Genomic DNA, 26,230 nt, shown 5'->3' with positions numbered 1-26,230 from the left:
CATGCAATTGTTTTATGCTCTGCACTCAGGTCTGTGGTGGTCTTCGGACCCACACCTCCTTGTCTGTACTGTCAGGGACCTCATCGGTTTCAAGCGATGGAGGATCCCGCAACTCAATGTCCCATAAACTAAGTTTGTGGCTACCCCGGTCTCCCTTTCCAGTGAAGAGGTCAAACCTCCATCCATGCCTAAAGCATCTAATTCCAGCCCCGAGATCTTCAATATCGAAAATGTTGCCTTGTTTTAACGGGAATGCAGAATGGGGACATTGCTGGCGCAGGGTTAGCCTTCATTCTGGGAAAGGTCTTTTTCTTACTAAGGTATTTGGACAGACATTATCGATTGCGTGCAGAAATCCCTTATATTTGAACACAAGTACTTGGTCACTGAGATCCGAAAAAACGATTCCTTCGCGATTGCTCGGGATCATCTGTCTTGGGAATACTGAGCGTCTTGCATCCAGACAAAACTCGGCAGCTTTTTTCATCCTGGCCAATGTCTGAGAAAGCAGACACACGACCAACGAAATGCCAGTCCTCTGGTTTATTTTCCTCTTTCGAGATCTTCATCGTGCACGCATGAAGCGTTATGCACTTTCTCTATGTGATCGGATATTAATAGCCCGGATCGGCGAATGCTTCTATAGCCGAGCTGGTCGGTCGGCAAGCCACCGATTTCCGAGGTTGGACCACGCATCTCACCACGTTGAACTTTGAAGATATAGATTAAAGAGACGATATATCAAGATAACAACACCCCTCTCAGGTCGAAATTTGTATTAAATCAAGCAATGCTGGAGAATTCGGTTAAAACTATCAACGACTTTTCCATCGCCCACTCTGCCCGCGGAGAGGCCCCTTCCTCATCTCTCGATGATGGTGGAAAGCCAGGGATTTCCTAATTAAGTGAACTTCTGAAGGACAGTTGGTGTGCTACTAGTTGAACCATCCATTTTGCTAAATAGACCATGGTCCTTCTAAATTCATATTAGTATGTAGTATTTCCTATACAATTTTGGATATACAACTAAAGTTTGCAACCCTCTATTACCCGCTATAACTTGAATTGGCTACCTTTGAACAGTAGATTAGTAGTAGCTACCGAAGATATAATAAATAGGCTAATCTGTTTCATCTTAGGTAGCTACTAGTCTGCTATTCAAAAGCGGAAGTCTAAAATAGCCTAACAAAAGATTGTAAACTTTTGATATGCTACTGTATGACAGTGTATCTAAATTTGTATTGGAAATACATACTAATCTATATTAAAAAGGACCATGGTCCAAGTAGCAAAAGGGTGTCCAAATTGCAGCGCTCGACAGTTGAAGCTAGCTCTCGCAGCAATACTTCTATGCTTGCCAGTGGGAGAAGCCATCCAGTAAACAGAATCGGTGGGGCGGTGAAGTGACTTGGAGTGTACCAGTTGCATAACTAGGAGTTCGATTCCAAGGTTTCCAAGGCTCTAAAGCGATAATAAATTCTAAAGACGACGGCATCATGGTCTGTCTGATTACTTTACACAACATGTTTGTCTCACGCTTGTTATAATAACGTGGTCGACGCGACTTGAAACACGTGAATGTCTCGAGATGGCGTCATCCCTTGCCGCATGGCCGCCATCTGGATTTCCCCGGTTTCGGTTGGATGAGCTGGTTAGACAAGCATTACTAGCGCGGTAAAATGGAGCTTGGCAGAGAGGTTCTCGGATGAAGCGTGAAAGGGGGATATTGGTGAAAAACGACTCGGGCTCGGAAGCAAAAGCCTGGAGTGACCTTGGAAACTGCAGGGACAAAGTAGAGCGATGTGGGTCAATATATATCAGCAGTTTTATGTAGTACCGAGCCCTGGGGCAAACCAATTACTGTCAAAACCTTCACTGAAGATACTTCAAGTTATTCTGTAATGCATATAAATTGCTCAAACCCAAATAAAGAACCAAGATCGACCAATAGCAAGAGCCTAAATGAGGATGATGAATTGGGGGATCTGATATGATACCGTTTGCATAATATCACCATCACGTGACTTGATATACCAAATGCGGGTTCGGAGTTCGCTTTTTGGACTCATCGGTGATATTGTTCATTCCGGCTGCTTTCAATAATAGAAGAATGGATTCCTGACACCAAGTCAAGACTGTCCAGACCCATTCAAACGGTGGAGTCATCCGGTGGGGCGTCCGCCCGGACTTACGCATTTTTGGAAAGCGTCAGAAGCTCGGCTTTTAGTAAGCAGCCTGGAAAGCTCTCCGACACCGCCGCCTCCTCTCTTCTTCCCTTAAATTGAAGTTCTTCTGGTCCTGAACCACAAGGTCGAACAGGGCGTCAGTTGTCGCATGACTGCAAGATGTTAGATGGCAATTCCCAGGTGCCCCTGGGGGTTTCCTACCCAGGGAACCATTCGCAGTCGCAGTCTCAGTCACACCTGGACTCGGCTTTAAGTTTCCAACATCATCAACAGGCCTTCTGCAGCGATGCTGAGGGCTGGGGTCCGTTGAGCCCACTGGGCTTCCACCTCACTCCGTGCTTTATAGATGCGATCGTGGCCCTTGTCGCTATTTGGGGCACACTGGGCGGTGCAGGAGCGCTCTATCTCCTGCTGAAGAAGCGCATTCCCCAACCAGTCTCGAAGAATTGGCACTTCTATGCCAAGCTGGTATGTCGATCCCCGCAGAGCTTTACCCGGATTGCCATCTCGGGAAACTGCATGAAACTGCATGTACTAATAATTTTTCCTTTCCATAGGCTGTCCTCGCCGCACTCCTCTTTGTCACGGCCCTTCAAGTAGCCGTGCAAGCCGAAACCCAGCCGAAGACCTTTTTTGCTGACTTCCGTTTCTGGTCCTCACTCCTCACGTTTGCCTCCTTGGGCGTCATCTTTGCGGTACAATATTATGAGCATTGGCGGAGTCGCCAGCCCAACGGCGTGGTTCTCTTCTACTGGCTCTTCTTCAACATCACCTATGCGATTAAGCTGCATTCCCTCGTCGATCGGAAGGATTATGTGGACCAGCTCCCATATTTTGTCTGCATCAACATAAGTCTAGGACTTGGGTTGCTAGAGTTTATTCTGGAATACTTCATCGCCAAAAAGAAGAGTGCTTACGACGCTCTTGGCGACGAGGATGAATGCCCTTACAACTATGCGGATATTTTCTCAGTCCTCACCTTCGGTTGGATGACACCGCTGATGAAGTTTGGATATGAAAATTACCTTACCCAGGATGACCTTTGGAACCTTCGTCGCCGAGACGCTACTCGTGCTACTCTCGATAGCCTTAGCCAGGCATGGGAGGAAGAACTCGACAAGAAGAAGCCGTCCCTGTGGATCGCTCTCTTCAAGGCATTCGGTGGTCCATACATCCGTGGTTCAATTATCAAATCGGCTAGTGACATGCTTGCCTTTGTTCAGCCGCAGCTTCTTCGTTATCTGATCGCTTTCATTGATTCATATCGACGACCGGATCCGCAGCCGGTCATACGAGGCGTTGCGATCGCACTGGCAATGTTCTTTGTGTCCGTCTGTCAGACCAGCTGTCTCCACCAGTACTTTCAACGTGCTTTCGATACAGGCATGCGTGTCAAGTCGTCTCTGACTGCTTTGATCTATTCGAAGGCCCTCCGTCTCTCCAGCGAAGGCCGTGCCACCAAGACTACTGGCGACATCGTCAATCACATGGCTGTGGATCAGCAGCGACTGGCTGACCTTACTCAGTTTGGTACACAGTTGTTATCTGCCCCCTTTCAAATTGTCCTCTGTATGCTGTCGCTCTACCAGCTTGTCGGGCCAAGCATGTTTGCTGGTGTCGGTGTTATGATTCTCATGATCCCACTGAACGGTGTCATTGCTCGAATGATGAAGAAACTCCAGATCAAGCAGATGAAGAACAAGGATTCGCGTACTCGCCTGATGACTGAAATCTTGAATAACATTAAGAGCATAAAGCTCTATGCTTGGAACACTGCATTTATGAACAAGCTCAGTCATATTCGAAATGATCTTGAACTGAACACACTCCGCAAGATTGGTGCGACCCAGTCTATTGCAAACTTTACTTGGCAGTCTACCCCCTTCCTCGTGTCCTGCTCGACCTTCACCGTCTTTGTCCTTACCAGTGACAAGCCCCTGACCACCGAGATCGTCTTCCCTGCCCTGACTCTATTCAACCTACTCACATTCCCCTGTCGATCTTACCAATGGTCATCACCTCTGTAATTGAGTCAACCGTGGCTGTACAACGTCTCATGGATTATTTTACGGCAGAGGAACTGCAGACCGAGTCTGTCATTTTCCAGGACCCCGTTGAACATACTGGTGACGAGTCAGTTCGCGTTCGTGATGCTTCTTGGACTTGGAACCGTCATACCGGAGTCCCGGTCCTCGAAAATATCGATTTGAGCGCCCGCAAAGGTGAGCTTAGTTGCATTGTTGGTCGTGTCGGCGCAGGAAAGTCTTCCCTGCTCCAAGCCCTTCTGGGAGAACTTTGGAAGAACCATGGTGAAGTTGTTGTGCGTGGACGTGTCGCGTACGTCGCCCAGGCACCCTGGGTGATGAATGCTAGTGTTCGTGAGAACATTGTATTCGGTCACCGATGGGACCCAGCCTTCTACGAACTGACGGTCGAGGCCTGCGCTTTGGTCGATGACTTTAAGATCATGCCCGATGGTGATCAGACAGAAGTCGGAGAGCGTGGTATCTCACTCTCTGGAGGACAGAAGGCACGTTTGACACTCGCAAGAGCAGTATATGCACGTGCAGATATCTACCTCCTCGACGATGTTCTTTCTGCCGTGGATCAGCACGTCGGTCGCCACATTATCGACAAAGTTCTCGGTAGCTCTGGTATTCTGGCTGGAAAGACAAGAATCTTGGCCACCAACGCTATCACCGTTCTCAAAGAAGCTGATTTCATTGGCCTGCTGCGTGACAAGACGATCATTGAAAAGGGTACATATGAACAACTGATGGCAATGAAGGGCGAAATCTTCAATCTCGTGAAGACCAACCTTGCAGAGTCAGACGACGAACGCTCTGATGCATCCGACGATGATCTCGCTAGCCCTGGAAACTCCGAGTCTACTGCTGTGCTTGATGATGAAGAGGACCCCGACAGTGAAGAACTCGAGCAGCCGGGCTCTCTTGTCCCAATTAAGAGTGGGCGTAGTCCCCAGCGCAAGGCTAGCCATGTTACTCTGCGGCGAGCCAGTACTGCAACCTGGCAGGGCCCACGTCGCAAGCTGGGAGATGAAGAAAATATTCTCAAGAGCAAGCAGACCCAAGAGACCTCTCAGCAAGGCAAAGTTAAATGGAGCGTCTACGGAGAATACGCCAAGAATAGCAACATTGTGGCGGTCTCATTCTATTTGCTTGCTCTTCTGCTTTCGCAAACCGCCCAAGTACTTGGAAACTTCTGGCTGAAGAGTTGGACGGAAGCCAACGAGTCACATGGCGCAAATGCTAGTGTCGGTAAGTTCATTGGTGTCTATCTAGCCTTTGGTCTGGGCTCGTCTCTTCTCGTCATCGTCCAAAACTTGATTCTCTGGATCTTCTGCTCCATCGAGGCCTCTCGCAAACTCCACGAGCGCATGGCTTTTGCCATTTTCCGCTCTCCTATGAGCTTCTTCGAGACAACCCCATCAGGTCGCATCCTGAACAGATTCTCTAGCGATGTGTACCGTGTCGATGAGGTCCTTGCGCGTACCTTTAACATGCTGTTCGCCAACGCTGCTCGCGCCATTTTCACCATGACTGTCATTTGTACATCGACCCCAGCCTTCCTGATATTCGTTCTCCCTCTGGGCTGGGTATATCTCAGTTATCAGAAGTACTACTTGCGAACCTCTCGTGAGTTGAAGCGCCTGGACAGTGTCACTCGAAGCCCCATCTTTGCCCATTTCCAGGAATCGCTCGGTGGTATTTGTACTATTCGTGCCTACAAACAGGAAAACCGCTTTGCCCTTGAGAACGAATGGCGCATGGACGCCAACTTGCGTGCTTACTTCCCATCTATCAGTGCGAACAGATGGTTGGCCGTGAGGCTGGAATTCATTGGTTCCATCATCATCTTGGCCTCCGCTGGACTTGCCATTCTCTCCGTTGCAAGTGGCAGCGGTATCACCGCGGGTATGGTCGGTTTGGCCATGTCATATGCTCTTCAGATCACACAGTCCTTGAACTGGATCGTTCGCCAAACTGTTGAGGTCGAGACCAATATCGTGTCTGTTGAGCGAGTGCTGGAGTATGCGAACCTTCCCAGCGAGGCACCTGAAGTTATCTTCAAGCGTCGTCCTGCTATCGGCTGGCCTGCTCAAGGTGCTGTCTCCTTCAAGAACTACAGCACCCGCTATCGCGAGGGTCTTGACCTGGTCCTCAAGGACATCACCCTCGACATCAAACCCCATGAAAAGATTGGGGTTGTCGGTCGAACTGGTGCTGGAAAGAGTTCTCTCACTCTGGCTCTGTTCCGGATCATCGAGGCCACCAATGGCAGCATTGAGTAAGTTTTGATTCATGGATCACATCGTATCTGAGTTCTTTAACTGACGTGTATATAGCATTGACGGGCTTGATGTCTCGAAGACTGGCCTCTTCGACCTCCGCGGTCGCCTGGCTATCATTCCTCAGGACCCTGCCATGTTTGAGGGTACTCTGCGTGACAACCTGGACCCTCGACACGTTCATGATGACACCGAGCTCTGGAGCGTACTAGGTATGGATATACTACTGTTTTACCCGATATCTAAAATGAGGCGATACTAACTGCATTATCATAGACCATGCCAAGCTCAAGGAGCACGTCGCCCAGATGGATGGCCAGCTCGACACTCAAATCCAGGAAGGTGGCTCCAACCTGAGTCAAGGCCAGCGCCAGCTGGTTTCTCTCGCCCGTGCTTTACTCACACCAAGCAATATCCTGGTTTTGGACGAGGCAACCGCGGCTGTGGACGTCGAAACCGATGCACTGCTGCAGCGCACGTTACGCAGCAGCATCTTCCAGGACCGTACTATCATCACCATTGCGCACCGCATCAACACAATCATTGATTCCGATCGCATTGTTGTCTTGGACAAGGGTCGTGTTGCTGAGTTCGACACTCCTGCTGAACTGGTTAAGCGCGGTGGTCGCTTCCACGACCTTGCGAAGGAGGCAGGCCTGTTGGACAGCGATGGCATCGCAGGTTCCTCCCAGTAACGACAAGAACAACCGGGATTTGACTAGCACTGATCAAGTTCACGCGTCATGTGGCAATGTGTCTTCAGCTAGCCTGTTCACACCTACGCACCAAAGGAGGCGTCAAGCATTCGTAATCTGAATGGCTCGGGGAGTCCGGGCCTGATCTGGACCACTCGGTCCGATCGCTAAGTCAGTCTACATTCCGAGTGTCCAATCCCACACAGCCTGCATGGGTCATGTTTCTTGTCTGCTTGTCCTGCCCATTTCCGACCGCATTGAGGAGGTCCTGCGTGTGGCGCAGGCTGTTTGTGCATGGATGACCAATTTGCTCCAATCCGGAGAAGGCGCTTCTTCGAATGCAATACCCCGGTCGTCTCGTCCTCGCACATCCTTGACAGAGGCAAGAGTTGCAGCAAACATGGCCTAAAGCTTTCTGAAAATTTTACGCAAGACAAACAACCCCATTCAGCCCCCGTCCGTAGCCATCCTGTGTTTCAATTATCTTGCGCCTCCAATGCAACATGATCGAATGCGACTGATTGGCTTGGCAACTCGCTTGGTCACTCAGAAAAGTGCTTTGTCATTCCCCTGCCCCCTTGTTATTGGAACCGATATTGCGGTCCTTGTACAGCGTTGTTTTGCTTTGTTTCATGTTTTTGTACTTTGTGCATACACCACCCCTGAAGCACATATGGGAGAAGAGAAGGAAAATTTCGATCAGTTTGTCGGTGTCCAGGGGGGTAACAACAACAAAACGTTAGTTGCATATACAGAATGACATATTTCCAATTGGCGCCTTGCAAATCCAGTTTCGCCAGCGTTTTCTGCAGTAGTGTCGAGGACCAAACATGGCGGTGTCAATTTGATATCAAAGCCTTGAAGGATTTTCTTCCCTCAGCGTCAAACAGCTGGGCATATTTGGGGTCGGTTGTAGCGGTGAACAATCCCTGCCACCTGGCCACCAGCCACGGCGCCTGCAGCCCAGCATAGGTGATACTAAGCTAAGTACAAAGCACTCATGCAGAGAGATGAAGAAATTTTCAACTCATGAAGTTTCTGCGGGGAAGTTTGGAGCGAGTTCACACGCGAACTCACCATACCTGCAGCGGTTCCTACACAGTTCAGACTGGCAATCCGCCACCACCAGAAGTCCCACCTTTCCTTCCGAGCTCGAGCCAGCGTTCATGTTCTAAGAATAAATCTGAAAAGCACTTACGATGCTCGCCAATGATGGCTTGAGTAAAGTGGCTATGTATATTTTTACGGGGAAATAATTCTGCCTATACGCAATCCATAGTGGCAAACGACATCCCTTGCCGGAGGCTCACGTATCTGCGTAGTATCTGCGGACGGAGTCCTTCCACGCGACAAAATATGCACTGAATTGTAAGCACACACATATTCGTATATGTGCAATACATGTATAAGTGCCATTACTAGTAGTAGGTAGTGAATATGCAGGAGCCAGGAGAAGGTCGAAGGATTTGAATTCACCTCCGATGCGATTTCCGATTAACTTCGATGTACAATTCAGAGGCAAATTCTAACTTCTCCCTTTGGAAAGAGAATGAGCATCGAAAATCAAGATATCGAAGGGGTTGCACAAGTGAGTAATCTGATCGGAAATTCTAATTTTGTGGTGTGCATACGTAACTGGATCTTGAAGGGTGCCATGGACAAAGCCGCATGGTTCCTGAGTCTGAACGGAGGGATTCGGTCCACAAAAAAGCGACCAGTTCAATAGATCAGATCTGGTGTGGGACAGTGTTGCATGCCAAATTATTTTGTGTGGTTCAGGACTTAGTGAGATGCTCTCCTGCCGCCCTCCATTTCGTCCTGCATTTCTTCGTTATGGAGTGCATGTATGAAAGTACCTACTTCGGAGCACCGCTTACCCAATGAGTGTTGCTGGGGACGTGAAAGCATGATTGGCCAATACAGTGGTACGGAAGCAAGCTCCCTCTCGCTTGGACAAGGCTCGTTTCAGCTATCGAGGGCCAGGCAAGGGGATCGGAGGTAGGGGTCAGTGCTTAATCCTCGGGGAAACGTCGAGTGCGTTCCCCAATCTGATCATAAAGGGACAGAGTACGCCGATGATCCAATCAGAGCATCCATACCCGAGATCGCAGGTGACTGGACAATATCAGGACTGTCATGTCCAGAGCCAAAATGCCTAATCCGATAGCAGGTCAATCTCGCAGAGTTGCTCTGCAATAACATCCAACCGATACTACGTACTCACGCTGACCGGCGGGGTTGGTCAGTTGATGTGTTGATCTTGAAACCGTTGCCTTTCTTGCTCTACAAAGATACAGCCGAGCATGTCCGAGTGCGGGGAATTTGTTCTTTTGTACGAGGTACACCATGTTGTTTTCTTCCTCTAATCGAAGATCCGGTGACCAGATGGCTGATTGTGTGACGCTGCACGAATTTACTCACCATGTTCCTGACAAGAAACCGGAATTCCCGACGATTCGACGATTCGACGGGCCTCCCCACCTTCATCTGGCCGAGCTGCATGGCTATGGTGGTAGAGTGGTTCTTACTGTAGAGTACTTTGTGCCTGCAGATAGAAACCAAGGATGTAAATGCAGCCACCAACAGGGTCCGTGAATCGCCGTCATAAGCCAGCAGCCGCATTGGGCGAACCTGGTACACGGTACCAAGTCCAGCCAGCCTCATAAAATTCCCCTCTCGATCGACTACAATCCTGTCCTAATAGTAACTAGAATATATGGAGACGTTGCACAGCGTCTGCAGAGACGTCTATCAACATCACCATGAAATATGATTTGCATAAACCCCGGGTCCGGGGCCGCAATCCATGATGGAAGCTCGGTCTCCTTCATACTTTTGAGAGATTTTCCTTTCAGCCCTGGCCTAGTGGAGAAAGGAGGGGCACACGCCGCACAATAGGAGGGGAAATCGTCTTCTTCCTAGCTGCATACCCGCGGGTCCAGATACAGGGATGCCCTGATGCATATGATCCGCGATGAGAACCCGGACTGCGGATTCAGAGTTCAGATCTTGCTAGATTTCTTACGCCAAGATCCTTTTGTGGTGACATCTTTTTATTTCGCTACCGCGATATGCTTTCGGGGCTGCTTCTTTGCCTCCGCATTGACATGGACTTTCCGAGTACCTTGCATCGGCGAATTCGATCGTGCAACAGGTGCAGGTTCTTCCCGGCTGCGAGTTGCCTTTGACGAAAAGTGGATGGATTTCATTATTGAGGCAGGTGCTACGATAGTATATTCTGTGGAACTGAGTGGGTTATTGTGTGGATACAGTTCTTCATATCCCGCATTTTTTCAATGAGCAACCGAGGGAAAGGAATATCGCCGAAGAATCTTCTAAATGAACCCAATCTGGATAAGATATTTGTTACCGAGCAGGTAAAATTTGGCAATGGGGTAAGAGAGCGAATCAGACTTTATTTTTTCTGCTAAATTCCATCATCCCAGCCACCGATCGCTCGCTTGGGCCGGGCCTCCCCGGCAAAGTGGGAACAGCATTCCGGCGCACTGGGAACAGGGAAATCCTGAATGACGAAGCTACAAGTTTAGACTGCCTTTTTTGTTAGGCCTATCTCGGTGTTATAGCAGTACGCACCACTGTCATTGGCTTCCAAGAAGCGCATGATTCAAGGATTTGGACGAGGTCCCAGCCATCGTGAGGCATAATGACATTGTTTCAGCCACTCAGAAGCTGCACCCTTCGATCGGGCGCGCTGGGAAGAAGATCTAAGGGACGATCTCGTCCGCCGTTTCGGGAAATTTGTCCGTGGCTGCAGTGCAGTGCATTTATATTCCAAATCTGCTTTCTGCTTTGCCAGTGGGAGGCTTGCATTTAGCGTGTTGGTGGATGGGTGGAGATGCGATTAGCTCTGCTAGAACGGCGGAATGTTCGTCCCGTCTGATTCACCAACCCAAGAAAGAGTTATTGCGGACCGTCGATTATGCACACCATGGCAACATCGGTTATCCAGCCTGGTGGGTTCCAATGCACAGGAAGCTTTCGAGGATGAAGCCACGGGGAACCTTTTAGCGTCACCGGAGAGTTTGCACCATTGCCGCATTGAGAGTTAGGGTATGGACAGTGCGATGAACTAAGCTCTGATGATTGGCTGAGAATTGAAGGTCCGCGCCAGACGAGCTGCGAAGATCAGTGAGAGATCAATGCGAGACTCAGGATGGGGTGGGATTCGCCCCAGGACTGTGGGTGGCCGCGGGTCTCCAGTTTGGCTATCCAGGTAACTGGGACGGGGATCCCTCCGATGGGGTTCTCTCCCATTGTGCTGTCCCCTTGGGACCACTATGATCCACCTGTGGTGTGAGCTAGGATTCAAAGGGGTGTTAGTGGATTACCTCTGCCGAGGTACATGCCCTGTATACCCTTCAAGGTTTGGGTCTCTATCGTTTATAGACATGCATACATCAACCATCTCGCCCAAACACATGGCAGCCCCTCTCCCTTCCTGCCCGCATACTGCGAACGATGTCCATGTGGAGAATCAGGAATGAACTGCGCACGGAGTCATTTCCCGTGGTCACCTTGAAGCAAGGGCGCGTTCACTTTCAACGCCATCCCAAGCGGAGGTCGAAGCGAGGCCGATCCCATGGCCCAGGCCCACTGGATTCCAGCCCCAGAGTGACCCAGCGTCATGGTGCAGCAGCGGTGGTATTACAAAGGTAAAAAGGGCCGTGTATTTCGTACTTTCTTCATAAGCTTCGGCGCGGGCAAGGACCAGGTGTCATTTCCCACGCGGTCGGGCTCTGAGCGCGCCCCAATTCTTCCCCTTTCCCACACCCGCATCACCCGCGAGAGCTAATCGCGAGGTAGTTGGCTTAATAGTGAGGCGAACTCGGATCATCATTGGCGTATCAAGCTGCAAAGCGCTTATAATGGCCAGGGGCAAGTGCGTAACCTTGGAGACTTTCGATCAAACAAATGTACGGGTTGCATTGTCTTGATGCAACGAAGGAATGAGAAACTAGATTAGTACTTCGTACAATAAATAGCCACGTACCATTAACATTGCAGCCGTGATCCTTTAATTCAATACTCCCTAAAAATATCCAATATCCCTGCAGGGCCCAATGCCCTAATGGAGAGAAGATACATGGGTTGCAGTAGGGCTGCTGACTGTGGGAAACCCTAATTCCGCGGGCCGGGCCATAATGCAGTCGTGGAGTACTCCGTAATGAAGTGCCATTGGAATTATTCCCTGCGGTTTCAGTTTTGCTTTTGGCCGAATTTTTCTTCTGGGTGTCGCTAGTTACAGTACGTAATCGTGAATTTGTCACTCAATAGTATCGAGAGCCTCATACTAGCTCTGAAGTCATGTGCTCTCGTATTTCCTCGCAGCGGCGCTCGGCCCCCACTTCGAAGGCTGCTCGCAGTTCAATACTAATCTATCGTTAGCCAAAGGGTGAACAGAAATCTGGGTGCATACAAATGTACATAACGTAACGTATAACGTATCCGTCAACCTCATTCCCCTACCACCAGATCCACCAGCAAAACCGTATGAGAAAGGGGAAGCTGGCTTGCATGAACATTGGCTGCTTCACTACAAAATCCTCCTCGATCGTCGGCTCTAGACTAGTGATAGTCCGTACTTTTGGAAATTGTCGTACTTTGCGACCGTATCGAGTACGGGATAACTCGCTGATCGAAGCCTCGCGAGAATAGAATCGCTTCCTGAAACCGCCAGAGATGAGAATATGCCTACCCACGGTGTGTTTGATGTGAGGTCAAGGTCACACGCAGTATCTTTGGCGGTCGAGTTGCCAGAATTGGACGGTTCCTGGGCGCGGATGATCGATGATAGGACCTTCTGGCTGGGTTCAGGTGGAGCAGTCTCCATGCAGCCGGGCCCTTTTGACAGCCCACTAGTTGACTAGCGTCTCCGGTCCGAGAATCCGCGGGCCGGTGGCTTCTGGGAAGGAGCTATTTCTCGTTTATGGCTGGTCAATGCTCCTTGTAGACCCGCATCATCTTAGTGGAGACGACGCCGGCCCTCCTTCTAGCCCAATTATAGGCTTGACAACAAAAGAACCGCAAATCTCTTGCCGCTCCTAGCTCATCCCAGCTGACACAAAGAACCCCCCCCCCCCATCAATCAAATTGTCTCTCCCCTGGACCAGACCAACCCCTCCAGAGCCGATGGCAGGCCCGCGCCGGCTCTCATGACGTAGACACCCTCGAGGCCGGTCCGATCTGTGGACGATGACTGCACATCATTGATCGATCGTACTAAGGTCGCCGCGGCTGTTTACCCCCGGTGCATTAGTCGGGGCGTCCAGCCTCGTCCTCCCTGTCCGCGACCCGAGAAACGAAATAGAGTACGGCAAGCGATCATCCGATATTCGTCAGGCATACGAGGTTCTTGTCTGCCTCCTGTGTCCTCTCCTCTCATCTCCAAAATACAATCCAGCACGACGGGTTGCCTCGATGTACCTTTGTCGGTGATTTCGCCCATGCACTTCAGAAACGACGGTCTCGATCGTAGGCGAACAAAACAGACTTTGGCCGCCATCCATTTGCCCAGGCCTTGTCTGATCGCAATCCAAAAATCACCTGTCCTCGATCGATACGAAGTCATTCACTACAGCCTTGACCTCCTGATTTTCCGAGTTAGGAGCAGATGGCCGAAGAGAGCGAGAGCGGAAGAGGTACTTTGTTTACACTTGTACTCTCTATACTCCAGCGGTGAACCATCTCTCTTGCGCCACCGTTCCAGAACTGCACGGGCACGGACAGGCATCATCTGCAGATCGAGGAAGAGTTGGAATCCTCCCCCTCCTTGAACTCCAATCTAGTTCATCCCACACCCGTCTCATCTCCCGCCCCCACACCCCCTCTACGGACGCCCCAGTCAGTGCTCGCCCGCTGTCACATCCAGTTCCCCGACCAAGATAGCGCCTCACCCAGAAGTTTCAGGGTGATTGCATCACCACCGATCCGAGTATCTCCGGCGCTTTCCAGTCGATTCCTAGATCTGGCGGTAAAAGCGGGCTGTCTGAATACCAGGGTGCTGTTTGCTCGCGTACGAGTCTACCAATCATTCCCAATCGGTAGCCCTAGCTCTGAGACCGCCAAGCCTGTCAAAAGGTAAGCCGTACTACAGGCTATGATTTAACGCCTTTGACTCTGGAGAATATTTATAGAGGGGAAAGGGGGGTCTGGGTGGGAAGTCATCATGGCGCATGTAAGATGCTCCGAAGCAGCGGTTTGACAGGGCCCTTCCCTGCAGTTTAATTATGCGCACCGACAACTGTCTTAGGCTACAAGTGTGGCGGTGGTTGATTTCAGCTCGACATGGAAGTACACGGACACTGTAAATGTAGGAGCATGTACATGTGTGCTGCACATCTGTGCCACGTCGTGGCTGAACCATCTGAGCGTTGCAAGCGACTGCAGCATAACGCACGATGATTGGCCAAACCCAGAGACCGAGCTCAATGGTCTAGCCCCGATCTTCATTTGCCCATAGTAGCAGTCGTTGTGAATGAGCAGCAGGAGAGACATGGTGATCACACTTTCGGGCAGCCCGTTGGCCCCCCTTTTCTCTTATGACAATATGACATCCCAACGGGCTGCCCAAATTCGCATTAGCGAGTGATGGTGGGGGGCGAAGGCGATCCCACAACAGGAAAATTGAGAACCAAAAAAAAGCAAAAATCTTACAGGAATAGCAATCCACCACTCGGGGAACAGATTGATCGTAGGTTCGTGGGTTTGCGGGACCGCAAACAAAGACTCCCCGACACGCCCCTTGCAACTGTCGGTGGAGAAGGCGTCGCGCCGTTGCCGTTAGTGTAATTGACATCGGGGGTTTCCAATATCGAGGAATGATCAAAATGACAAATAAACCAAAGTACAAATCTCGCCTCGTTTTTCCAGAGATGGGAATTTGGAGGTGGGAGAGGGGGACTACTGAACCCCTCGAAAGAGGAAGAGGGGGATTATACTCTATTGGGTTTGGGCAGTTGAATCCTGCTCATCTCCCAGGCGATTCGAAGCACTGATACGGATACTCGATGATCATACCCTAGGGTTTTGAGCACAGTCTCTAGTCCTCGTAAATGGGTGTGTGGCGGAGGATAACTAGTGGTTGCTAGACCATGCCAGGCGAGCTAATGATAGGACTGGATGGGGACTTACGCGGGAGACTAGATGCAGATGGACCGAAACGACTACTGTCATGTTCATCTACCTGAAAAAAAGAGAGAGATCAAACTGCGCAGGTACATATTGTTTGCGTATGTATGAGGGGCATGCATCTCATCCCCGATCTGGCGCATAAACTAAATCGCTGTGGCAAGACTTTTCGCATATTTGCATGCTTTGGCTACCTAGCACAAGACTATCTAGCGCCTCCGGCAAAAGATAGTATGTACAGTAACTACGGTCGATAGTTAGCCAGTTGCCTCGTCCCGAGAAACCGTCAACGATGCAAATCCCGGGAGATGGGCGCGCTGACAGTAGCTTGGGTAGATGTTCCTTCTCCCTGGGCCCTCTTTAAAGCCCAACTGGTCCTGAAATCCACTTGGGACGAGACTAACCATATGGAGGAAACTAAAAAGTAGTCTTCCAGGATGATGGGCTAGGTACGTACTCTTGACTACTGTACATATGTAGGTGACATCGAGGATTGAAATGTTGACACGGCCTGGCGTGGGGGCAATGATTGGGTTACGCAACAAAGAAGGCGTCCAAAAGTACCGCGCTTAACCGGGGCTGGTAGAAACACTTGACCCATTTTGCGACCGGACGCTTATCCCCGATGATCACACATCCCTGTCCAACAGATAACTCAAGGTGATCCGATTCTTTGCCGTGCTCTGTGCCAAGTCTCGATTTGTGTTAGATTGCTGGGTCGACGTGGGCTTGGACGAGAAATTCCGCGGCTAACTATTCCATTGGCGAGCCTGGTACCTTTTTAGCCCCGTATACTTCGTACGGAGTGCCAATGGTACTAATTAAAGCGATTTGTGCTTTATCTGCTTCTGATTCCTTGATTCGGCCATGGTGCAGAGACTGGAGGGTCTGATCTCAGGGGTTCGCCTCCCCTGAGGGTGAGCATCATGTTGACGTTTGCCGTTGGCTAGTTATGATATTCGTTGAGACCCCGCGGGCTCCTGTCATGTTTGAGATGTTCGATGATCTACAAGGGCACAAACGGATGGCATCTCGTTCGACCAATGCGGACAGAGAGCGGGCTCAAAAGAGAATTAGAGCCCAGTCACTCTGAACGGGATTCCAGGATCCAGGATGTTGGGCCACGCACAAACCGCACCTTGATAGGTTCGTGGGACAGACAGCCCCTCGAAGCAATGGACCGGCGGTCCTCGGGGCTCTCATGGCATTGGCCAAGGGGCCCCTGCCATTGGTAGCACTAGCGTCGGGGCACATCCACCCAAGATCCGACGATCGAGCACGGCCTTTTTTGCGTCCCGAGGGGGAGGAGGGGGTTGATGGAGTGGAGGAAAGGTTGTACTCCATTCTCGGTACCTTTGATGCCATTAAACTTCTCCCTATCCTCATCGAATGGAGCATCCCACGGTGCCTACAGAGTAAACGAAAGTCAAGATCGAGACCTGAGAGGCATAGAAACTTTCATGACAAACCAGTACGGGAGCCCCGACAGCTGAAGAGATCTGCATGCATGGGAATAGCACCCACATTACGCGGGCCCCGACGCAAGGCAGGGCCCGGTTTGAGGGAACACGGCCCTGACAGCTTGAGAGAGTGGTGCGTCTTGGTGGGAATACTATATTCTAGGCAGTGTAGTATACTGCTTCACGATAGGTTGAAGCTAATAATTTCCATCGATTTCTAGGAGTAGGAGGTAGTATCGCCCCGCCAAACAAAGAAACCCTGGTTCGCGTGGATCCCGCGCTTCAACCCGCCGTCAGAACGGGTTGAAGTGGATGGAATCCGTTTCAAAGGATTCTTAAGATAAGGACACTTTTTTCCTATGTTGTTTTCTGTTGAAGATTGGGGTACTAACGGGCAATTAAAATCTGTCATCCAGTACGGATGGAAGCTTGGAGACTGTAGTCGATGGTGGGACAAGAAACACCGACCCTCTGGGGAGGCCGATCGATAATCGACAGCGCCACGCTACTTTGGGGGATGCCCCGACGCTAAAAGGGTGAGATTTAATCGAATTAAAATGAATACGAATAATAATAATAATAAAAGAGAAATGGGGTGGAGGGAGGGGCGGGGGAATGGGAAGGGAAAGGGGAAAAAAGAAAAAGAAAGAAAAAAAAAAAAAATACTCGTACATAAAATCAGAATTATAAAAATAAAATAAAATAAATCCACGATCTACAAATAGTCTTGGACAGGGATCACGAATCGGGACGTGGACTTTTTACCAAGCGCTAACGCAGCAGCTAAGGCACTCTGGAAACTGCACCACGCCAATCTGCAGCCTGCAGACCCAAGATCAGAAGCTGTCGGGGATCCCCCGGCTTGTCCATACTTTCAAGGATCATCCATGCTCGATGTGGCACAGGTTGGCTGCTCCGGGGTTATTCGAAGATTTTCAAGTTGGTACTTTGTCAATTGCCTGGACCGCTGAAAAAGCCCATCATCCCAGGTCTCGTTTTAGTCCTTTTTTTTTCTATTCGAGATGTACATGATTTAAACACCTCGTCTTCCCCCCTCATCTTCTTTGAATCCACAACTTTCGATTTTCTGGAACCCTTCCCCTCCAATCGTTATTAGCCCCCACCTTGTCCTATCCGTGATCTAGGTTCCAAGTCAACACTTCATCAGATATTGTGTATACAACCAGTCCATCCCCGTCCGTGTCACCACACGCCTTACAGTACCGTCCGGGGAACCCGTCAATCGTCTTCAGTTCCTGCATTTGCCCCGTCGGTTGCCAACAGCAACTGTCTTTTCTCCTGCAGTTTTCCCTCGCATCACCGACGAACCATTTGAATACCACCTGGCCTGTCGACCTCGTTCTCGAGTTCCTGTGAGTATTTGCCTGCATATCGCCCCAAGCATAGTCCCATTCTCAATAAGCTTGACTTCACCCGTCCCCGATATGGTCATCCTGTGCTCTTACCACCACCCGTTGGGGAGGAGCGGGAGACCGGTTGGCCGTTGGGCATTGGCAAGCTGCCAGTGACCATTTTGGGAACTGGATTGGCTCGATGCACATTAGTATCTTGAGGAGATGAGAGCGTGCGGCTAACGTTTTTCTCCACCAGTTCCATCTAGAGCGGGATCCTCGATCTATAAGAAGGGCCTGTCCGACTCGCGACACCTTGAACGCAACCAGCTCTACTTAGCCCAATTATCTTTCCCCGTTTCTTGCAAACTCGAAGTTTAAAGAGATCACGACATTCAACACCTTCGCAGGACCCTGTCCCTTCCTGCAAAATGGTTTACCATAAGCCCAACCCCACCAGTAGCGCCATGAAGCGGTCCGCCTCTGCTCTTGAAGGCCCCCCCCGGCTGGGATGTTATTCCTGTAAGTTTATTTCGATACAGGAATTATAATGTGAGCCTTGCCCTAACATCCGAATAGCCCATGATGGCTCCGCAATCGTCGTGCCATATTCCATTCGCCCACTATGCGCTTATCTATATTGACAGCGCGGGCAAGCTGGGCTGCGAAGAGTCAGCCAGCATTACGGAGCAGAATATGACACTTTTCTCTCCGGATGTTCGCCAGACATTCCTAGAGACACTCGGCGAGAAAATTGGACTCCATCAGCCTCTCTCTGGGGGTATGTTTTATATACTACGTCCCATTTCGAATTTGATCTAATTATTCCCTAGCATCTCCGCGCAGAGTCCGCCGCCGCCGCGGCAACGCCCCGACTTCCATGACCCACAGCCGACTGGCTGATGATTCTGACAGTGATGACTACTCCCCCGCGGGTAATGAGACTACTTCTATTCGCGTTGGAGACGCCACGAAGCTTATGAACTACTACGAGGGTGCTCTCAAGCACTTCCAACAACTTAACTGCCGCATGGTCGCCAAGGCCTTTATCAAGTTCATTGAGCCTCGCAAGCAAGTGAGACACCCATACAACGGTGGAAAACCTCCAGCTGGATCTGCCCCCGGTACTACCGGTGACCCTGAAAAGACCAAGCCCGAGTGGTGGCCACCTGGTGTCATGCACAAGGAGCCTGACCACCTACGCAAAGAGTGTACGTTCTGACGCCCATATTTGGTTCGTAATCAATCCGCTAACACTATATTGACAGATCGTATTGAGCTTTTGCTTCATATCATCCGCAAGCTTGGAGGCTTCGGAATCACGTCCGACAAGCTCAAGGAAGTTGCTAGCGATACCAAACGCAGCCTGAAGCACCCCTCTCATGTGGACATCATCCTGGAAGTCCTCCGTGTTCGCAAGATGGAGGAACGATGGGAGCGTGGTGAAGTTGACGCCAACACTTTAGTCTACGTGATGAACCGAGGACCAAGCCCTAAGGGCGACGAGGAAGAAGAATCTAGCGACGGCCCTGCACCGGTCTTGGACATTGAGCATCTCGAAGACGGCCTTCTCACACCGAGCTCATCTGAGCAAACTGCCCCTCTCACAACCCCCATCGACGCCATGGGCCTCCCTCCTCGCTCTCTGCCTGGCAGCTTCTCCCTCGCAGAGCCTCTCACCTTCGAGAGCCGTGATCGTCCATTCTATGCCACCCCACCCCAATACACCGATTCCTTCTCTCAAGGCATGCTCAGCACCCCTGTCACTGCCGAAATGATTAGCCCACACGATGTCTCTGTCTTCGCCTACGCATCTCAACCATCTTATCCTTCCTCCACACCGGACCAGCACTGGTCCACCCCAACTTTCCGGCAAGACATCTTCAGCCCGGTAGGCTACAATGCGCCAGCCACTACACAGCCCTCAATGCCATACAACATGGCAATGGCTCCACCGACGCATTCTATGCACGGCTTGCCCAATCACGAACAGCCGCCCATGGATCCTCTCGGTCGGTCTCTACCGTTCCGAACTGGCTCCTTGGGCCACCCTCATCCACACGGCTCTCCACTTGCCCACCTTTCCTAACTGAATCGGTCGGGCTGGCCCCGGGTTGAGAAATGGAATTCGTTGATTATGCGAACATAGCAACGGGATTTAATGACTATATGAATGAATGGCTCTGATTATCATATCATACCAATATATGAAAGCGCACAATATACAGGTGGCTTCGCGTGGGAGTTTTACTTTGTGACACGTTGATTTCCAAATTTCGTGGATAAAAAAATGCTTTTTGGTGTCGCTCAGATGGTTAGGTGCTGTGCAGACTTTTTTTTTTTTTTTTGATTTCAGGGCTGCTTCAGGGTTGTCTTTTATTCTTTTTCTTCTTGTTGTTGATCTCTTTTTCTGGAAATACTTTGGCTTGGTTGTTATTTTCTTTTCTTCTTCTCATTTGTGTGTCTGGCTTTTCCTTCCGGTTGATTTTAAAACCTCTTCTTTTTTTTCACATAATTGCCCTTTCTCGACTCTCGCTCATCATGGTTGATCTCTCTATTTGATATTTCTGTACATTCTTATTGGTCCCTGATAAATATTATCATATCTCATTACTACGGGACGTTGTTGATAAACACTACTTTGGACATAGCGGACACGAGGAATAACATGAGTTCAAATAATCATTCGAATCCATCCAATTGTGCAGTAGTTGGCACAAAAGTTGTCACCTGGAATAGTAATAGACTTATAGTTGCCTAGTAGTGACCGCTGTATGTGTCTTATGGCAGGTCACATGACCCTCGACAAGTGGACCCACTGGAAGCTCGCATCGTCGCGGCGACTCTCTTCGACTCGCGACCCGCAGGCCTTTCTTCGCTATCGCTTCAAGAAGAGAGGCCACATCTCTGCAGACTGACGGAGACGATATATTGCCGATTTCTACGCGCCCTGCTTTTCGTGTCTCTCCAAATTTTCATTGAGCGACTCCTTAAAGACCTCGTTCAACCCCGACCACCCGTCGCAAGCCTCGGCTGACCCGAGCTCTTTGCGACTTTCAAACCGATATCGTTCACAGAAATCACGGTCGCGCAATGATTTCGGCCATCTAGACTTATCATACGAGCTCCGACTATTCGAAAGGTACCTCGACCACCCTTCCCGCGCATTCACTCCTCGGACCCCGTGACAACTTTCATTCAATTATATTTCTTCCAATCGCGCCCTCGCTTTGTTCTGCATCACTGGATCGGTTATATATCTTGGCAACATGGACTGACTTTTAAATCTCGCCTCGGCGAACCAATTTCCTCGAACAGCTGCTTCGTTTTTTCTCTTATCTCCCCGTCTCCCAATCGTCGACACTCATCGAAGAACTCGCCACTAGTCACAGCCAAGACTTAAAAGGTTTACTGGGGAAACTTCTGAGGTGGCCGGAGGCGGTCTTTTCCTTCTCACCCGCTGAGTGCGGACAGAATGGCTACTCCGTTCAACCCGTTTGCTGGTGTTCCTCGTGGCCAGAGAGGCGGACCATCGACAGGTGCAAATGGCCGTGGCCGCGGCGCACCATGCAATCGTGGCTCTCAACTTCAAACCCGAGGAGGATCCAGCACATTTAGGGGACCCAGGCAACGTGGCCGGGCCCGAAGCACAGGCACTTTTCCAAACCGCGGTCGTGGCGCTGGCGCTGCGGCTGCTGGCTCATCTCATTCAGTCACGGCTAAGCAAGGAGCTGGTCCTCAAAACGGCAATTCGCCGTTCGCTCAGATCAATCAACAAAAACCTTTCTCGTCTCCTTTCGGTGTCCCGGCCCAGCAACCAGCACAGCCCCAAAATAACTCGCCCTTTTCCGGAATCACGAATGGAGCACATACCCTGAACTCGAATCGTGCGCGAGGGGGGTTTCGAGGTGGTGCCAGAGGAGGCGCGCCGAGACATAATCAGTGGGTAAAACCGACAAGGAAGATGAATAGCGTTCCTGGACAGCCAGTTCCTGTGGAGGATAGCTCTATTCTGGCACAATACCATCAACGATATGACCAGGTCAGCATCATTTCCACTGAAGATCAACGCAAACCCGAGGGTATGACAATTTACCTGACCAAATTTGCAGCTCAAACTCGATCGCGCAAAGGAAAGGCAACAGGCCATTAAGAATGGCCACATGGCCGATCCTGACCAGCCTACGTCTCTCAACCAGGCAATCACGCCAGTCGGAACATGCGAGGGTATGTGTCCCGAATTCGAAAGCATTGAACGCATTGTACAAAAAATGGTGGATAAGTGCGAAAAGGTAAACATCCTTGTTATGCTTTCCAACCCAAGTCCTGACCACCCTTGCCAGTATCTCCACCCGTCGACCAATGCCCTTCAGAATATGGAATGGAAAATGCTCAAGCGTTTCCGAAGATCAGCAGCAGGCTACGATGAACAGCTTCCTTCCGATATTCGAACTCCCAAGGCCCTTCTCCAGACTACTAACTATCTGATTCGACATGTTCTTGGTGGATCCGAACCGCTAGCACTAATTCACAAATTTGTCTGGGATCGAACTCGATCCGTTCGTAACGACTTTTCGGTCCAACAGGTTACCCAGGAAAGCGACGTGAGAATAGCAGTGACCTGTCTGGAGCGAATTGCCCGATTCCACATCGTCTCGCTTCATTTACTGTCAAACCCGGCGAGCGAAGAACCTTTTGACCGGCACCAAGAACGCGAGCAACTCAACAACACCATGCTTTCCCTTATATACTACTATGATGATAATCGTGGTCGCATCGTCTTCCCAAATGAGGATGAATTTCGTGCATACTACATCATCTTTTCCATCCATGATCAACGACCCGACCTGGAGGCTCGTGTGCAGAAGTGGCCGGTGTCTTTGCTCGAATCCCCTCGCGTCCAAGTGGCCATGGAGCTTTACACAGCCTCGTGCAATACGTGGCAACCCCAAGGTACTCTTGATTCACGCCGACCGAATGCAATTGCCCAGGGTTTTTACACGCGATTCTTTAATATCATCAACTCGGGCAGTGTCTCGTACCTCATGGCATGTGTGGCTGAGATCTACTTCAACTACGTTCGACAGACAGCTATTCGGACCATTTGGAAAGGATACTGTCGAACGCCAATATCCCAGCAACACAGAAACGAGGAGTGGACAGTCGATGAATTAACCCGGGTCTTGCATTTCGACGATGAGGAACAGACAACGAAGTTTCTTGAGGAACAAGGTCTTGAGCTTGCTTTCAATGAGCAGGATCAGCAGTATTTGAACTGGGGCTCCCGTCACATCGAATCTGTCGGTAAGTTACTGATGTTTTAGGCAAACATGGTCCGAGTTTCGCTCGATCTCCGACAAAAGATACCCAATTTGTGCCATTTGCTTACTCCTCAATTAGAATTCTCTCCGTCGACAGAGCACGCCTATTCGGAAACATTTGTTGAAAATAAGCGTTCTGGAAGAAGCCTGGTAGCCATCGTTCTGGGTATGGGCATCCGAGAAGCAGCACGTATGGGAATGGTCGATCAATCTTCTCTTCACGAACGTAGTGCTCCATCGCCGAAGGATATCTCGCTTGACCAAGATGACTCTCTTTTCGTCTCAAGCATCGGTAATGGGGTTCCAGAACCGGTGGTTGAGATCAGTGACTCTCCACTGGGATCAGAATCGCCTGCGCCTAACAGTCCAAGTCTTTTCCAAAACTCTACACCACCGACGTCTGTGAACTTACCAGTGAGCACGCAACCAAGCGTTCTCCCTGCCACGTCGCAGCCTGTGAATCCATTCCAAGCGCCCCAGCCTCCCAATCCATTCGGTTCAATGTTCTCTGGCACTGCTTCAGATGAACCGACCCTGGCGACAACCTCCGCTGCTACTCCAGCCGTGCCATGCAACCCCTTTGCAGCTTCGCAAATATCGCAAGCTCAGAGTCCGTTCCAAACTTCATCTTCGTCTTTCGCGTTCCCCAAGCCGACAGAGCCAGCCGCAGCGACCGGGAAGGAAGACACCCCGGCAGTATCGGCAGCAGAAACTCCAAACCCTTTCGGCACATTCAAGCCATCACAGACTCTCGGCAAACCTCCAAGCTCCTCTCCTGCTCCCCCCCCAAACATCCTCGATATTTACGAATGGCGGGGTATCCAATGGCACCGCGGAACAATCTGCAGGCGCCCAGAATCCTTTTGCCTTTTCTTTGGGCCAGAAACCCTCCGAAACACCCAAGGAAGCAGATTCCTCTACTACCAGCACATCAGCAACTCAGCAAACACCTTCTTTCTTTGCTCCTACCAAATCACCTTTCTCTCCTGTTGAAGCTAAGGAGCCTGTCTCGCAGAACACAACTTCAACGGGAATCTTCGCTCCAACTACGAATCCCCTCAATTTTCTTGCCCCCCAAAATATTTCTCAATCTTCTCAGTTGTCTGCATCTATCGGCCCTGGTATCAGTTCCACCCAGGAATCCTCGAGCATTTTTGAATCCGTCAAGCCCCCAAGCTTCAGTGGCTTCTCAAATCCGTCGTTGTTCGCTCCACCAAATGACAACAATAAGGAAACGAAAAACACCCAACCAACGATAACACCTACCTTCGATTTCTCCAAGTCCGTTCCAGCAAAACCTCAACCAATGCCGAGTCTGTTCCAGCCTACATCAGCCGGCCCATCGCTATTTACACATCCCGGGATTTCATCTTCCAAGCCTCTCTTCTCCACTGCGAACCCCACTGTCCAGCCCACGTCGGAAACGAGGACTAAAAATTCCGACGAAGGGGACTATGAAACCCGAGACGAGCCCAAGCTCAAGAAACCTGATGAGGTTGTAAAGATTGGTGGCAAGGAAAAGGAAACGACCACGGCGCACGTTACGTCGCCCGAGCTTGCCAAGGCCTTAACTCAACAAGTTGATACTCCGGAGGAACCTCTTCAACTGCCGGCTTTCTCTAGTTCCCAGAACCTAGAACCTCCCGGTAATTTGATACTTTTGCTCCCCATATCTCTTAAACCACTGCTGACTTTCTTTTTAGCCGAGGAGACCGAGGCAGAACGTCAGGCCAACTGGAAAGAGTTCATTCGAAAAACGTCTGAGAAACAGAAGAAGGAAGTCGAGGAACAAGCAATGAGCCGGAAAAGAGCATTAGATGAGTGTGCCGAGACTGAGAAGACTCGAGAGAGATCTAGTTCGAAGGTTCTCAAGACATCGGGGTCGAGTGAATCTTCCCCTATATCCAAGAAGTACTCCCTTGCCGAAGCATACGCCAAAGCACTGCCAAAACTGCCGTGTCTGGATCGCGTCAAAGCCTTAGTCGAGCGCAAGACGCCAGCCGATGATGAAACCCAGATCTCGAAGCCACACAATCGCCAAGTTGACGAAGATGAGCTTTTGCTGAATGCAGCTCGGATCGCAGCAGAACGACTCCGCACGGGGCCAAAGATTTTTGATCCCTCGCCTGAGTACGATCTACGGCGCTCCTCGTACAGCCCTTCTGCTAGCTACTACAACTCTCCTTACTCGCTGAGCCAGTCCCCTCGACCTCATGGGTACAAGGTGGTGCATGCGCCAAATGTACCAGAAGGCCTCGGCCGAAGCATGTCTGCATCGGAGCGACGAATCCGGGCGACTGGAGCCCACGGCCTGGCCTACAAGGAGCTGGACTTTTCGCAGGTGGATAAGCGCAAAGAGAAGCGCAAATATTTGAACAGTGAATAGGTGGATAGAGGATCTGTGTTTTTACGGACCCTGGTGCTTTTGTGTGTGCACTTATGGATCAAATTAGGGGGGGTCGAATTTGCATTTGTATTGGGAGTAATTATGGCTTTTTTTTTCTCGATTGTGTGGATGTTCACCTCATGCTCACCTCATGCCCGCACATTTGCATGGTGTTCGGGCGGTTATCAGTACATTACCCCCATGCTATTTCAAATAATCCAAATTCATGAATCAATCATGTCCTATTATTAATTTCTTTATTAGTCTATTAAATCTCGCCATAGTATTTTTGTAGACCACATCCACATACTACCCTAGACTGTTCTTTTTCATTTGATGCGTTGTTCTCGGGCCGCCGATCCAAATCTCCGAC

The 26,230-nt window shown here is 50.3% G+C and overlaps 5 protein-coding genes across 5 annotated transcripts; 4 read left to right on the top strand and 1 right to left on the bottom strand.

Moving 5' to 3' along the window:
- Positions 1–25: 25 nt before the first annotated feature.
- N7481_005632 (Rieske (2Fe-2S) protein) lies at positions 26–569 on the bottom strand (the record flags this gene model as incomplete). The annotated part of the gene is made up of 3 exons (XM_057264851.1): positions 26–271; positions 317–386; positions 466–569. The coding sequence occupies 3 exons, from the start codon at positions 567–569 to the stop codon at positions 26–28; spliced, it is 420 nt and encodes a 139-aa protein (XP_057122571.1).
- A 1,776-nt stretch (positions 570–2,345) lies between these two features.
- Positions 2,346–4,213, top strand: N7481_005631 (uncharacterized protein; the record flags this gene model as incomplete). The annotated part of the gene is made up of 2 exons (XM_057264850.1): positions 2,346–2,654; positions 2,744–4,213. 2 exons carry the CDS (start codon positions 2,346–2,348, stop codon positions 4,211–4,213), a joined length of 1,779 nt encoding a protein of 592 aa, XP_057122570.1.
- A 29-nt stretch (positions 4,214–4,242) lies between these two features.
- On the top strand, positions 4,243–7,190 carry N7481_005630 (Metal resistance protein YCF1; the record flags this gene model as incomplete). Its single annotated transcript, XM_057264849.1, has 3 exons — positions 4,243–6,494; positions 6,553–6,707; positions 6,772–7,190. 3 exons carry the CDS (start codon positions 4,243–4,245, stop codon positions 7,188–7,190), a joined length of 2,826 nt encoding a protein of 941 aa, XP_057122569.1.
- Positions 7,191–18,732: 11,542 nt separating this feature from the next.
- On the top strand, positions 18,733–20,239 carry N7481_005629 (uncharacterized protein; the record flags this gene model as incomplete). Its single annotated transcript, XM_057264848.1, has 3 exons — positions 18,733–18,931; positions 18,984–19,361; positions 19,419–20,239. The coding sequence occupies 3 exons, from the start codon at positions 18,733–18,735 to the stop codon at positions 20,237–20,239; spliced, it is 1,398 nt and encodes a 465-aa protein (XP_057122568.1).
- A 1,386-nt stretch (positions 20,240–21,625) lies between these two features.
- N7481_005628 (uncharacterized protein) lies at positions 21,626–25,857 on the top strand (the record flags this gene model as incomplete). Its single annotated transcript, XM_057264847.1, has 6 exons — positions 21,626–22,192; positions 22,263–22,442; positions 22,494–23,454; positions 23,551–24,288; positions 24,320–25,117; positions 25,175–25,857. 6 exons carry the CDS (start codon positions 21,626–21,628, stop codon positions 25,855–25,857), a joined length of 3,927 nt encoding a protein of 1,308 aa, XP_057122567.1.
- Between the last annotated feature and the right edge of the window lie 373 nt (positions 25,858–26,230).

This window comes from Penicillium waksmanii, assembly GCF_028829765.1.
Source record: "Penicillium waksmanii strain IBT 27052 chromosome Unknown utg000005l:1.0-5232799.0:1.0-5237142.0, whole genome shotgun sequence".
NCBI classification, from domain to species: Eukaryota; Fungi; Ascomycota; class Eurotiomycetes; order Eurotiales; family Aspergillaceae; genus Penicillium; species Penicillium waksmanii.
This window is presented reverse-complemented; position numbering and strand designations above follow the sequence as displayed.